General features: G+C 51.2%; 1 protein-coding gene across 1 annotated transcript; it reads right to left on the bottom strand.

Moving 5' to 3' along the window:
- Positions 1–3784: 3784 nt before the first annotated feature.
- Positions 3785–6397, bottom strand: ARL4D (ARF like GTPase 4D). The gene is made up of 2 exons (XM_081028481.1): positions 5330–6397; positions 3785–4753 (listed from the first exon to the last, which is right to left on the bottom strand). The coding sequence occupies exon 2, from the start codon at positions 4656–4658 to the stop codon at positions 4056–4058; it is 603 nt and encodes a 200-aa protein (XP_080884607.1). The 5' UTR covers positions 4659–4753; positions 5330–6397; the 3' UTR covers positions 3785–4055.
- Between the last annotated feature and the right edge of the window lie 5230 nt (positions 6398–11627).

The raw sequence follows: 11627 nt of genomic DNA, 5'->3' as shown, positions 1-11627 counted from the left end.
TAGTCCCATGTGTCTTATATATACATGCCTTTTTTGTATATGCAGAAAAAACATCTGGAAGATTATATATAAAAACCTGTTCAAATGTTTAGCTAGCTCTGAATTTTAGATTATAGGGTTCTCCATTTACTAAGTTTCTTTCACAACAAAAATCTATTACTTTTGTAACTATGTGGGGGAGGGGGAGAACCGTAAAAAAAATGTTTTTAAAAAGGAAGGAAGGAAAACACCCTCCTCTGCCTTAGCCTGGGAGGAGGTCCCATGACACCCACCCACAAACTCCCCAGCCCGTGGTATGCAGATGGCCTTGGAAATGAGGTGTGGCTACAGACTGCCCAACCCTTACCGCCCCGTGCTGGTCTGGGCCTCCCTTACTGCTTTCGCTCCCTCCCTCCCGCTGGCCTCCATCCAAAATGGCCTGGGTTGGAGAACAGGCTGTCCTATGCACTGCTGGTACTTCAGTGGAATTCAGTTCTTCCCAGGCCTGGTAGAGGCATCCACCTCAAGAAAGACGTGGAATGACACATGGTCAATGTGAAAGGAGGGTGGGGACTTCTGGCCAGATTTGAGGCCAGAGCTGTGCTGGGCTTTGGAGATAAAACTCCCACTGCTCAGGAAGGGGAGTTGGGGAGCGGAAAGCTGGCTCTTAGTCTAATCAAGGCTGGGAGGGAGGAAGGGAATGGGAGGTCAGAACTCGGGATGCTGGACTTGCCGCTTGGCTCCTATCTCCTGTTGTCTATATTGTGGATACAAACAGCCGGCTTGGAGGAAGGATGTATGTATGTACCACCAAGTAGCTGTGTATCTTTGGGCAAGTCACTGCCCTGTCAGCCTTAGGGACTTCTTTCCTTCCTCTTTGCTTTTTCTCTTCCTGGAGCAAGTGCAGCATAGGAGAAGTGCACAGGGCACTGGAAGGTGAGGGACCACTGCCATCTTGGCTCTCATGAGGAGGGGTTTGGGGAAGGGCAGGCTGCCGGGGAAAGTGTTCTCCATCTGGATTTTACAATCCAACCTGTGTGAGGAGAGGGGGAAGTAGGGGGGAAGGCAGCTCAGAAGGGGGACCCAACTCTGGGCCCACCGATTTCCTTCAGCTTCATCTCACAGGCATCTAGGCCCTGCCCACCACTCCTGGTCCCCAAAGACCCTCTGCCCTCAGGGAGCCTCTCCCTCAGCATTCATCTCAGGATCTCAAAGAAAGTCTATTTAAAGAAGCTGGGATAAGGGACCTACAACCCCCGTTAACCCCGATCCCACCCCCATTCCAAACAGTTGGCCCAGAAGCTCAACATGCAGAATACCTAGGTGGAATGGACCAAGGCAGGAGGATTACTCCAAGGCTTCCCAGCCCCACTCAGCCAGAATGTAGCTTTCTAATACTTCTCCAGTGTTCCCCCTCCCGCAAACCCTTCAAAGCAACTGGCTTCTCCATCTCACTTTCACTTGTGCCACCATCCCCTTCCCTCCTCCCCAGTCTTCCACCCCCACCAGCTGGCCACAGAGGGATGTAGGAAAGAGCTGGTCTCCTATGGACCACGGCCCCCAAGGCTGAAGCCTGGGGGAGCAGAAGATATCCTAACCAGATAGGCAGAGCCAAGAGCTGGCACTTTGGAGGCCCGTCTGCTAGGGAGGGGGGAGCACCTCTGTATACATCCTTCTCCCAAATCCAGAGACCTCAGTCCCCCAGGTGACAAGCAATGGAGAAAACATATCCTTGAGATTTTGAGACAAAAGAGCAGAATTGGGGTGGAGTGGGTCAGGTCAGAAAGATCTTCCAGCAGGGCAGGTCCTTCTAACTAGGTCCTCCCCAGCCTGTTCCTGGGCTGCAGAAGAGGACTGTTGGAGGACTGCGAGCCATGAGTCACAGGCTTGTGTAGAGGGGGGTCAGGTGGGTGTCCCCAGCAGAACCAGCCCAGCAGCTCTGTTAAGTAGTCCCCAGCACTGACGCACACTAGGCACCCTTCCGGATCAATGCACACTCACCCCTGTCCTGCCAGTCCCAGGGTGGGTAGGGGGCAAATCTGAACTGGCCCATACTCAGCAGCAACACTTGGGCTTCTGCCAGCCCAGCTAGGAAGAGGCAGTTCCTGAAGAAGACTACCCTGGGGTAGGGTTTTCAAGGTCTTTATCTGATTCTGGAGCAGGGACTCCAAACCTGCTCCGCAGATCCCATGTTTGCACAAAGGCTGGGGGAGGGACTGGGGGCTGGAAAGAATTTTGCTGGGTTTTTATTCACTACGCGAACCAATTAGGAAGATCTGATTGTTCTGTTATCTCAGACCCAGCTGGGCCTTGATGCTGGTGAGGTGGGGGCTGCCCTGAAAGTCTGGGCAGAGGCCCTGTGGCCTTCACCTTAGCATGTTCTTACTATCACAGCTAACATTGGTGGCTTACACTTCCCCCTCTTTTCCCAGAGGGTTGGGGGTGGATGTCCAGCAGTCCTTACTCCCACCAGGCATAAGCTACCACTGCCGCTCTCATGGGAACAGCTACCATTCCCAGAGCTGGGCGACTCATGGCTTAGTCACAGGGCCAGGCTGCCTCAATACAGCCCAGGCTTCCTCGGCACCAGTCACTGCCATTGCTGCCAGTAAGTAGTCAGCAGGTTAAGCACACCTAGGTGGCTTTAGGCAAGGAAGGAACTACTTTCCATTCTCAGGTGATCCCCCCAAGGTGAAAAAAAAGAAAAGAAATCCAGACCAACATGACTGCTAGAGAGAGAAGAATGGGGACAGAATGGTTCTTTGAGGACTTATTTATGTAGACCTAGAATGTGTCCCTAAAGGCAAAAACCTAGAAGCAGCTCAGAGCAGCAAAATTTGAAGTGAAATCTGCAAGGACCAGCTGGTATCAGGGGCAAGTAAGAGCCAGAGGATGAGGGGAAGGGAGAAAAGTGGGAGAAGAGTAGGAGAAAGAAGGGACCCCTCCCCCCAAAAAAATTGCAGAGATCAGGCAATAGCTTGGGAGACGGGTTTAACTCTAATTTTTAGAAGAGCACTTGCTTTGCAAATTCACCTTCAAGATAGTTGGTCTCACCACCCACCCTCAGATCCTACCCCTGCCCATATCGAAATATTAGACTGGGCCCGGTGGCTCAGGTGGTTGGAGCGCTGTGCTCCTAACGCTCCTGAGGTCGCAGGTTCGATTCCCACATGGGCCAGTGAGCTGCGCCCTCTACAGCTATTATTGTGAACAACAGCTCTCCCTGGAGCTGGGCTGCCGTGAGCAACCAGGGGTCAGTGTGAGTGGCTGGCAGCTGGCTAAAGCAGCTGACTGACAACCGGGGACCCCCTGGGGGGGGAGCGCAAGGCTCATAATACTGCATGGGCCAGGGACTGTGTCCTACACAACCAGACTGAGAAACAACGGCATGAACGGGAGTTGGGGGGGAGTGCTAGAAGGTGGGGGGAGAAATGTTAGACTGTTCCTGGGTTCCTGGAGCTAGGTAAGAGAGACGAAATCATACCAGACCATGGTTAGAGCTATAGTATCATGAGTCTTTAATAACTTATAGACAAATGCTAAAAAATACTTAATACAGAGGACATACATGGCTTATAAAACGGCTGTGGATCTACAAATGTGGGAAGAGATTCTTGGCACTCTCACACAAACACAAAAAAATAAAGACTATTGTGACTGGCATCCCTAGAAAAGCAGCCTGGGGAGATTCCCCAGTGGGGGTTGGGGACAGGGCAGAGACATTGCTCATTCATCCCAAATGCAACTTTCCTTTGCTCTCAAACACATCTATCAAAAAGCCAAAGAAGAAAAACAAGAAACAAGGTCGAGGTAGAGTCACATTTTATACTGAAACCTCCTCAGTCCTGCAGCCCCCATGTCTCCAGATGGGAGGACGAAGGAGAAATGGGAGAACAAAGTCCATCTCTCATTCCCCTCCCCAATTCAGCACCAAACCAGAGGACCCCCAGTGCGCTCCTGGGTCCTTCACTGAGGTGGACAGGTCCTGACCCTGGGGCTGAGTGAGGGGCCGCAGCTCCGCCTGGCTGTCCGGGTGTGCAGACAGCCCTCTGCTGGTGAGGCAGGGCAGGCCTCCGTCACCGCCTCTTCTTGCTTGCCCGGGCTGCCTTCTTTCTCTTGAGGATCATCTCGTAAAGGCGCTCCAGGCCTGGCTGCAGACCCACGCCATCCACAGCGCTGCAGCCCTGCACGTGGGTAAGCGTGGCAGCAGCCAGTTCTCGGACCGCCAGCCTCTTCTCCACCTCTGCAGCACTCAGTGCCCCAGGCTGATCCTGCTTGTTGGCCAGCACCAACACAGGCACACCCTGGTTGTCCGAGGCCCTGCTGATCCGGTGTAGCTCCACTTTCGCCTCCTCCAGCCGCTCGGCCTCGGCAGCATCCACCACAAACACCAGCCCGTCTGTCCGGCGTGTGTAGGAGCGCCACAATGGCCGCAGCTTCTCCTGCCCACCGACATCCCACACTTGGAAGGTGATGGCACGGGACCCCGCCAGGGGCACCCGGATCTTCTCTGTGTTGAAGCCTTTGGTGGGAACACTCTGGACAAACTCCTTGAACTTGAGACGGTAAAGGAGAGAGGTCTTTCCAGCTGAGTCCAGCCCGATGACCACGACGTGCAGGGCCTGAAAGTGGGGCAAGAAGGAGGCGGTGGGCGCCATCTCTGTCAAGTGGTTCCCCATGGTGAGCTCGGGCTAAAGTGCGGGTCTTGGGGCTCACAGTAGAGGCAGGAAGGAGATCTTGAAATTGCAGTCTCCGGGGACCACAGCTAGGTTATCTGAGCAGGGAATGGTCATCACAGAAAAGAGGAGACATTTAATAAACATGAAACGTGCAACGTCCTGATCCTTTCCTAAATCAGCTGCCCAGGATTCCTTGTTAAAATTCTTTATTTTCCTTTTTAAAACAGCTGCAGGTGTAACAAAGGCGCTGCCCTCTTCCTAGGGTCCTAACAAGGGCGACGAGACCTGAAGAAACCCCCAGGTCCCGGGACACTGGTGGGGGATGAGGCGTGGATCTGGCGGACTATCGGCTTCCAGCGCCTCTTCTCCGAGCTTGTGGGTGCGGTGGCAGAAGCCGCGACCTCATTCCCCAAGCCAGAATCGTGGCGGGTAGAGGCAGGTCGGGCAGCGCCCCCAATTTAAGAGTTAAGGTGCGGGCGCTGGGACCTAAGATTGAAGCCCGCTCCCACCCACCCTCCACATCCCCAGGCGGTTGGCACGCTCCTCCTTACACGGCGATCTCTTCCCCACAGGCCCCCGACACTCCTCTCCCGCCTTCCTCTGATTGCCCACTCCAGCTCCCCAGGCCCCGGACGGAGGCCGCCTCAGTACCGCCGGAACAGCCCGTTTACCTCAGCCGCGCTCTCTGCGGTAAGAGCCCCTCCGGGCCAGTCGCCTGGGCCGCCACACGAACCTCCACACCCGCATCCAGCACGCCGCCACTGCAGAGCCGTGGAGGAACTCAGCCTTAAAAAGCCAAAGTGACGTCACGCTATGCAGGCCAATCAGCGGCCCCGCTACGACGGGGCGGGGCGTGGAGATACGCGCGCCGCATCTTCCACCTCACAGTGCTCTGTCTGTTCAATCCGTAACCGTTTTAATTGATCTTTTCTACCATATTGTAGTATTTGGTGTTCTACTCGGGACTAACCAGCAAAGGGAGGTGGGAAGGGCAAAAGGAACACACTTGTGGCACCGTTTAACTCTGGAGAAGTAAAGAGCTTAATACTCAATGCCACCGCATCCCCCTCCCCCAGGCAGTTTTCCACCCACGGGTAAAATCCCTCCACGAGGGGCTCTGGGGGAGATACTGACAAGTCTCCCTCCTTTATCATTCCTAATTCGATATTCAAACCTGTGTGAACCTAGGAACCCTATAAAATAGCCTAAACCCATGACCCCTATTGATTCTCACAACAGTCCGAGAAGGGGCTGATGTTGCCTGCATTTTATAGGTGAAGAAAGCTCAGAAGGGTTCAATGACTTGTCCAAGGTCACACATAGCTTGTAAAGGGCTGAGCAAGGACCTGTCTAAATCCAGTTTCTGGGCTCCTGACCATCTTCTCTCATCAAGGAGGCTGTAGGGTTAGGCATCCCTAACAAAAAACCATCAATCACTAGTCAGAGCGCTGGTCTACAGCAGACCCCTTAAAGACCTCTCTGTTCAAATAGATAAAGGCAGAATTCTTCATTCCACAGAGCAGGTATTTATTGACCCCATTCACACTACACACCATGTATGAGCCAGAGAGACTGGGGATATAGAGAATGTGCAGGCAACAGGGCCTGGCCTCAGAGAGCTTATACTCTTATTGAGAGAGACAAGACTGGCCGTTGAAAGGTATGGACGAAAAGGGGTTCTATGAAAAGTAACCTCACAGGGTGATCTGATCATAAATTCCTGACTGGGCAGGTTATGGTGAGTAGCCACACCCCAGGCATATGAATTTTTAGTTAAAGATTTACCTTTTCCTTAAGTAAGCCCTGTTCAATGTTTTCGTGCATCTAGGTTAACACACCCTTGACATAATCTTAATCACCCTCGGAGAAAGTACATGATCTTGTTAACTATTCTGTAATCCAATCCCCACCTTGCTTTCTCCCACCCTCATGTAATCTTTCTTATGTTCCCTCTTTAATTTTAAATGTGTAAAAGGAACTAAGAAATTGTCATTCTCCAGAGCAGTTGAGACCTTGCTGCCCAGCAATTGTCATCAGTTTTGGCTCAAATAAACTCATAAAAATTGTTTACAGGTTTGGGTTTCTTTCATCAACACAGGGAACAGTGACAGTGCAGGACACACATGTATTGGGCCTTTGTAAATCGTGAAATAAGCGCTTGTAGGACTTCTGAGAAGGGAGAGAAAGTGTCAAATGGAAGCTTCTGAAAAGGTTTCTAGAAGTTAATTAGTCCTGTGTAGGATTGGTTAGGAGGGGGACAGGACTGAGTGGCATCTCCCCAGCCATTGCAGCCTGATACAATCTGGGCATCCCACAAATAACAATAACAAGGTAAAATTGAGGAAGGTTAGGAGGATGAAATTGTAACTCTAATATTTCCATTTTTATGAGGAGGCGGGATTCTTACATTTATTACGTAATTCAATATTAATCTTTTAAAGGCTATATTTGGGGGGGGTTGGAAAAAGGAGAGAGGCAGTCATTTCCAGACAGGAGGGCCTAACCTTTCCTGACCACTAGCATCCCATCTGTTTATAACCAGCCTGCCTTGCCACCTCCTTCCCCTCCCTGCTACAAAACCAGCCACCTGGTTTCCTCTAAGATACTGGAAGTCTCCTTGAACCCCTGAAAAGATCAAGACCTTAGGAAATCAGTTTGTTACACTGCCAGGTTGGAAGGGGGAGGGTAACAAATTGCAGCAGGAGCTAAGGTACAGAGGTGGAGCTGAGCATGGTCAGTTAGGAGAGGGGAAGACAGCAAGGCAAGAGGTAGGGAACGACTACTCCATTGAGTGGTCACGGCATGCCAGGCTCTGGTCTAGGAACTTTGCACACTTTTCTTTCTTTAATACACACCTCAACCCAAGAAGTAAGTATGGTTATTCTAAAAGGAAGAAACTAAAACACAGAAAGGTTAGGTAATTTACCCAAAGTCACCCAGCTAGAAATTGGCCAAACTTGGCTTTGAACAAATGTTACAATGGCTATGAAATCAAAACACACAGAAACAGAGAACTGAAAACATACAGATTGTCTTGTGTTTCTTCAACAATCTTTGAAACTTCTTTAACATTTCTCCTATATCTCCTGGGCCTCATACCCAAGAAGGAAATTGTTATTTGATTATCTGATAAAACATGTAAAACTAGCAATCCCACCCCACCTTTCATCTTTTCTGTTTGCCAGGAAAGGTGTTGATGAACAAATGGGAAGGAAGGGGTGGAACATGGGAGGGGTAAAGGAAGGGGCCCAGTTTTTCAGGGTAGCACCAGGTTATGGACCTACCCCAATATGTCTCCTTTAAAGGGGAACTCCAGTCCTCACCACCCACCCACCCCCAGCCCAGGCATCTGCCTCAGGAAGCTTTCCTCCATTAATGACCCCTTTCTTTCCTGGCATCCTCACTTCTGCAGCCCTTTCTCTTCACAAGATCACAGCCCAGGACCGATAACACTGGGGGATTCACTGCATAGAACATTCAAACATTCATGCATTAAACATGCATATGTGGAGTGCCTGCTAGGTGTGAGACACCACTCTAGGTTCTGAGCATATAGACCTGAGTGAGATGGATAAGGCCCTCATGGAGTGTACATTACAGTAGGGAGTAAGGAGAGACAGACAATGAATAAAGAAGTTAATTTCAGATGGCGATACATGCCATCAGGGAAAATAAAGCAGAGACATGAGCTGGAAAGTGTCTGGGGGAAGGGAACTACTTTAGATTGGAGGCGTGTGTGCTCAGGAAGGCCTCTCCCATTGGTGACATTAGAGCCAAGGTTTAAGTGACAAGGAGTCAGGTAAGCATTCTAGACAGAAGGACAGACTAGCTGGGACTCACCTGTTTCCTCCTATTGGCTCCCTTACCTGGATCAGATTCCAGCTGCTGTGTCATTGCTCTTCCTCAGAGCTGTCTCCCCCACCAGACAAAGCCCTGAGCCCAGGAGTTGGTTCTTTTCATCTTCTCTGCAGTGTCCACCACTGTGCCTGGTACATACTAGGCAGTCAGGAAATCTTGCAGGAATTCATGAATGCCTGATAGAATGCTTAAATGTACTTGGGGGGAGGAGGTTCCCTGTATTTGGGAACCAAACATCCAGTCTGAGCCTGGGAGTTTCTTGGTCTGGGGTCCTTGAGCCTTTGGGAGTTCTATTGATACTGGGTTGGCCAAGAATGCGTAGAAAACCCTGCATTCTAGGCAATGTCTGGGTAGTACTGATCTCGCAGGCCTTTTCTGAGGAGGAGGGTCCTCTTGGAGGAGAAAAACAGAAGCTGGGGTGGGGGTGACACTGGAGAGGGAGGCCCCCCTCCAGCCTGGCTGACTGAAACCCTGGGCTAAGAGTCGTCATGAGTCCTGTCCCTCACTAGTAGACTGGCTTGGAAATGCCACTTTCCTCCTGGAAGCCTCGGTTTCCTCAGCATGTGATGAAGGGTTTAGATGGTTCCAGATTCCTTCCCCCGTAACAGTCCATGCTCTAGAGTAAGAGAGGGTAGGGGATGGAAAGAGGTCACCTAGGAAATGGCCTAGCATCCTGACCTCCACAGTACAGCATCCTAACCAAGTACTTGTCTGGGTGCACAAATGAAGGGAGGAGAGGGGTGGGATGGGAGGATGTATATCAAGGAGCAGCTGTCAGCTTGAGAACCACAAAGACCCATTTTTCAAATCCCAGTTTTGTTTCCCCAAAAATAAAATGGAAAAAATACAACCTACCTCTCAGAATGAGTATGAAAAATTTTTTCTAAGGTGTGAAAGTGCTCCACAGCTACCCTTCTCCCCCCTAGCGGCCCTTCCAGAGGCAAGTCTTCCAAAACCAAACCCCGGAGCCCAGTTAACGGCTGAAAAAAGTAGATGCTTCCCCCTGGTGGACGTGTTTGTAACTGCCTGATTCCTGAAGAAAAGGGCAGGAGTAGGGTTAACCCCCTAGTTAAGTTGCACAGGTTCCCTTGCCTCCTTCTGGAGACTCCCTTTCAGACAGGATCTTTTGTACAACTTAGGGTTGTAGGAATGGCAACTCCACCCTCTTACAGTTATTTTGTGTAAGTGAGATCAGATTTAAAGGTACATTATTTCAGAGGAAAAATCTAATTTCAATCACATATCCCATACTTTTACTGAGGGCCTAATAATAGGTGCAGGGAAGGCTGAGGCAGGACAGGGCTGTAGGAGGGAAAGTTATGAAGAGCTCAGTTGCAGCCAACTTGCTGTGTCTGTAGGGACAGATCCATGTGGGGACAGATGTCCAACATTCATTTACACTGGAGCCTGGTGCTCAGGAGGGGCTTTGGCAGGAGGTGGGGACTTGGGTGGTCAGCAAGAAACAGAACAGGAGCCCCAAGAGAGTTATATGACAATGTCTAGGGGGCAATGGCGAGGGAGGAGGAACAACCAAATTAGAGAGAGGCAGAGAGGTGAAGCAGGGGGAGAGCCAGGCCCAGGCTCTGAAGGGAACACATAGGATGACTGGCCAGTCATCCAAGCCGACGGGCTTTCACAACAGGGGCCAATCGCCAGTGCCCTTACCTGTTTGGTTCAGGCTCTTTCTTCTGTTGGAGAGGAGGTTTCCCTGCCAAGTCACCAGTGTTGCCTCGCATACATTGATTGAAAAGGGCTTAGAGCTTCGAATAGCGGTTCTCAAATTCGCCAGCAACCCCGAATCACCGCAGGACTTGACACCGCTTGCTGGGCCCCACTTCCAGGATTTCTCATTCAGTCAGTCACGGGTGGCGGAGAACGTGCATTTCTAACAAGTTCTCAGGTGACACCGATGCCGCTGGCCCGGGCACTACCCTCTGAGGACCGCTGCCTGGGAAGATGAGCTCCAATCCTGACTGTAACATCTCCCAGTGAGCCCTTGGGCACATTACTTATCTTTCCCAGCCTCAACCTCTTCACCTGTAAAATGGGATGATAACACTTCTCTAATAGGGTTACTGTGAGGATCAAATAGGGTAAAAGGAGTGAAGTACGCGGCAGGGGGCTGGGCATATACAAGTCCTCTACGCCTGGCAGTTTTTATGATGATGATATTAGTTTCTCTCAACCTGTCACGCAGGGACTCTGGTCCCGCTCCCCGCACCAGAACGCAGGATATGGTGAGGCCAAAAAGGAACACCAACGGAGCCATAGATGGGGGAGTCATACCACCACATTCCCGCTGGCGGCTGGGTTGGAGACACAGGAGGCAGGAGCCACACTGTCCGCAATCCGCCGCCCGCTTCTCTGCCGACCAACCAAGCCCTTTGCTAACTGGTTCCAGCTGATGGCCATCTAATAGCCGAGCCAGCTCCTCTCCACGTGAGGCGGAGAGCCTGGAAACTGCTCTCTGGGACTCTGTCCCCACACAAACGATCACAAAAAAAAACACATCGGCCCAGGAAGCCAGTTTAACGTGGACTATCTTCCTCCGACAATATACAAAGTGTCATGGACAGATTGACCACCCACCCGCCATTTCTTTTCCGAAGATCGCTTCTCGGTCTTAAAGGTGCACACGAATCCCCTGTGGACCTCATAAAATGCAGATTCTAGTCCAGTAGGTGTCATGGACTGACTCGTGTTCCCCCGCCCCCACCCGAAAGTTCTGCAGCCCGCCGGGTGGTGAGGATTACAAGGAGTGTGTGGGTCCGGGGACGAGGATGGGAAGGAAAATGGTATCGCAGTGTAGCTATTACTTAATCTTATAGGTCGGCTTAAGATGGATTTGAGACACCATCAGGTCTCCATCTTCTCAGTCGGCGCCTTCTCCGTCAATAAACCTTTCCTGACTCCAAACTCTGACGTTTTGAGAAGCGTGGGACCTTGGTCCGGTAAGAAGCTCTCCTGTCTGGTGTCCTGCCACGCTTGGCCAGATATTGCCCCTACCCCTCCCCCCCCACGCATAAGTGTTCCGGCCAGTGGCCTCCTAACTGCTGCTTCTCTGAATCAGTCTGACCTGGGCATCGTTTATTCACTCAAACCTTTACTGAG

The sequence above is a fragment of the Rhinolophus hipposideros genome (assembly GCF_964194185.1).
Source record: "Rhinolophus hipposideros genome assembly, chromosome: 20".
Classification (NCBI taxonomy): domain Eukaryota; kingdom Metazoa; phylum Chordata; class Mammalia; order Chiroptera; family Rhinolophidae; genus Rhinolophus; species Rhinolophus hipposideros.
The sequence above is the reverse complement of the archived record's forward strand: the minus strand, read 5'-3'. Positions and strand labels throughout refer to the sequence as shown.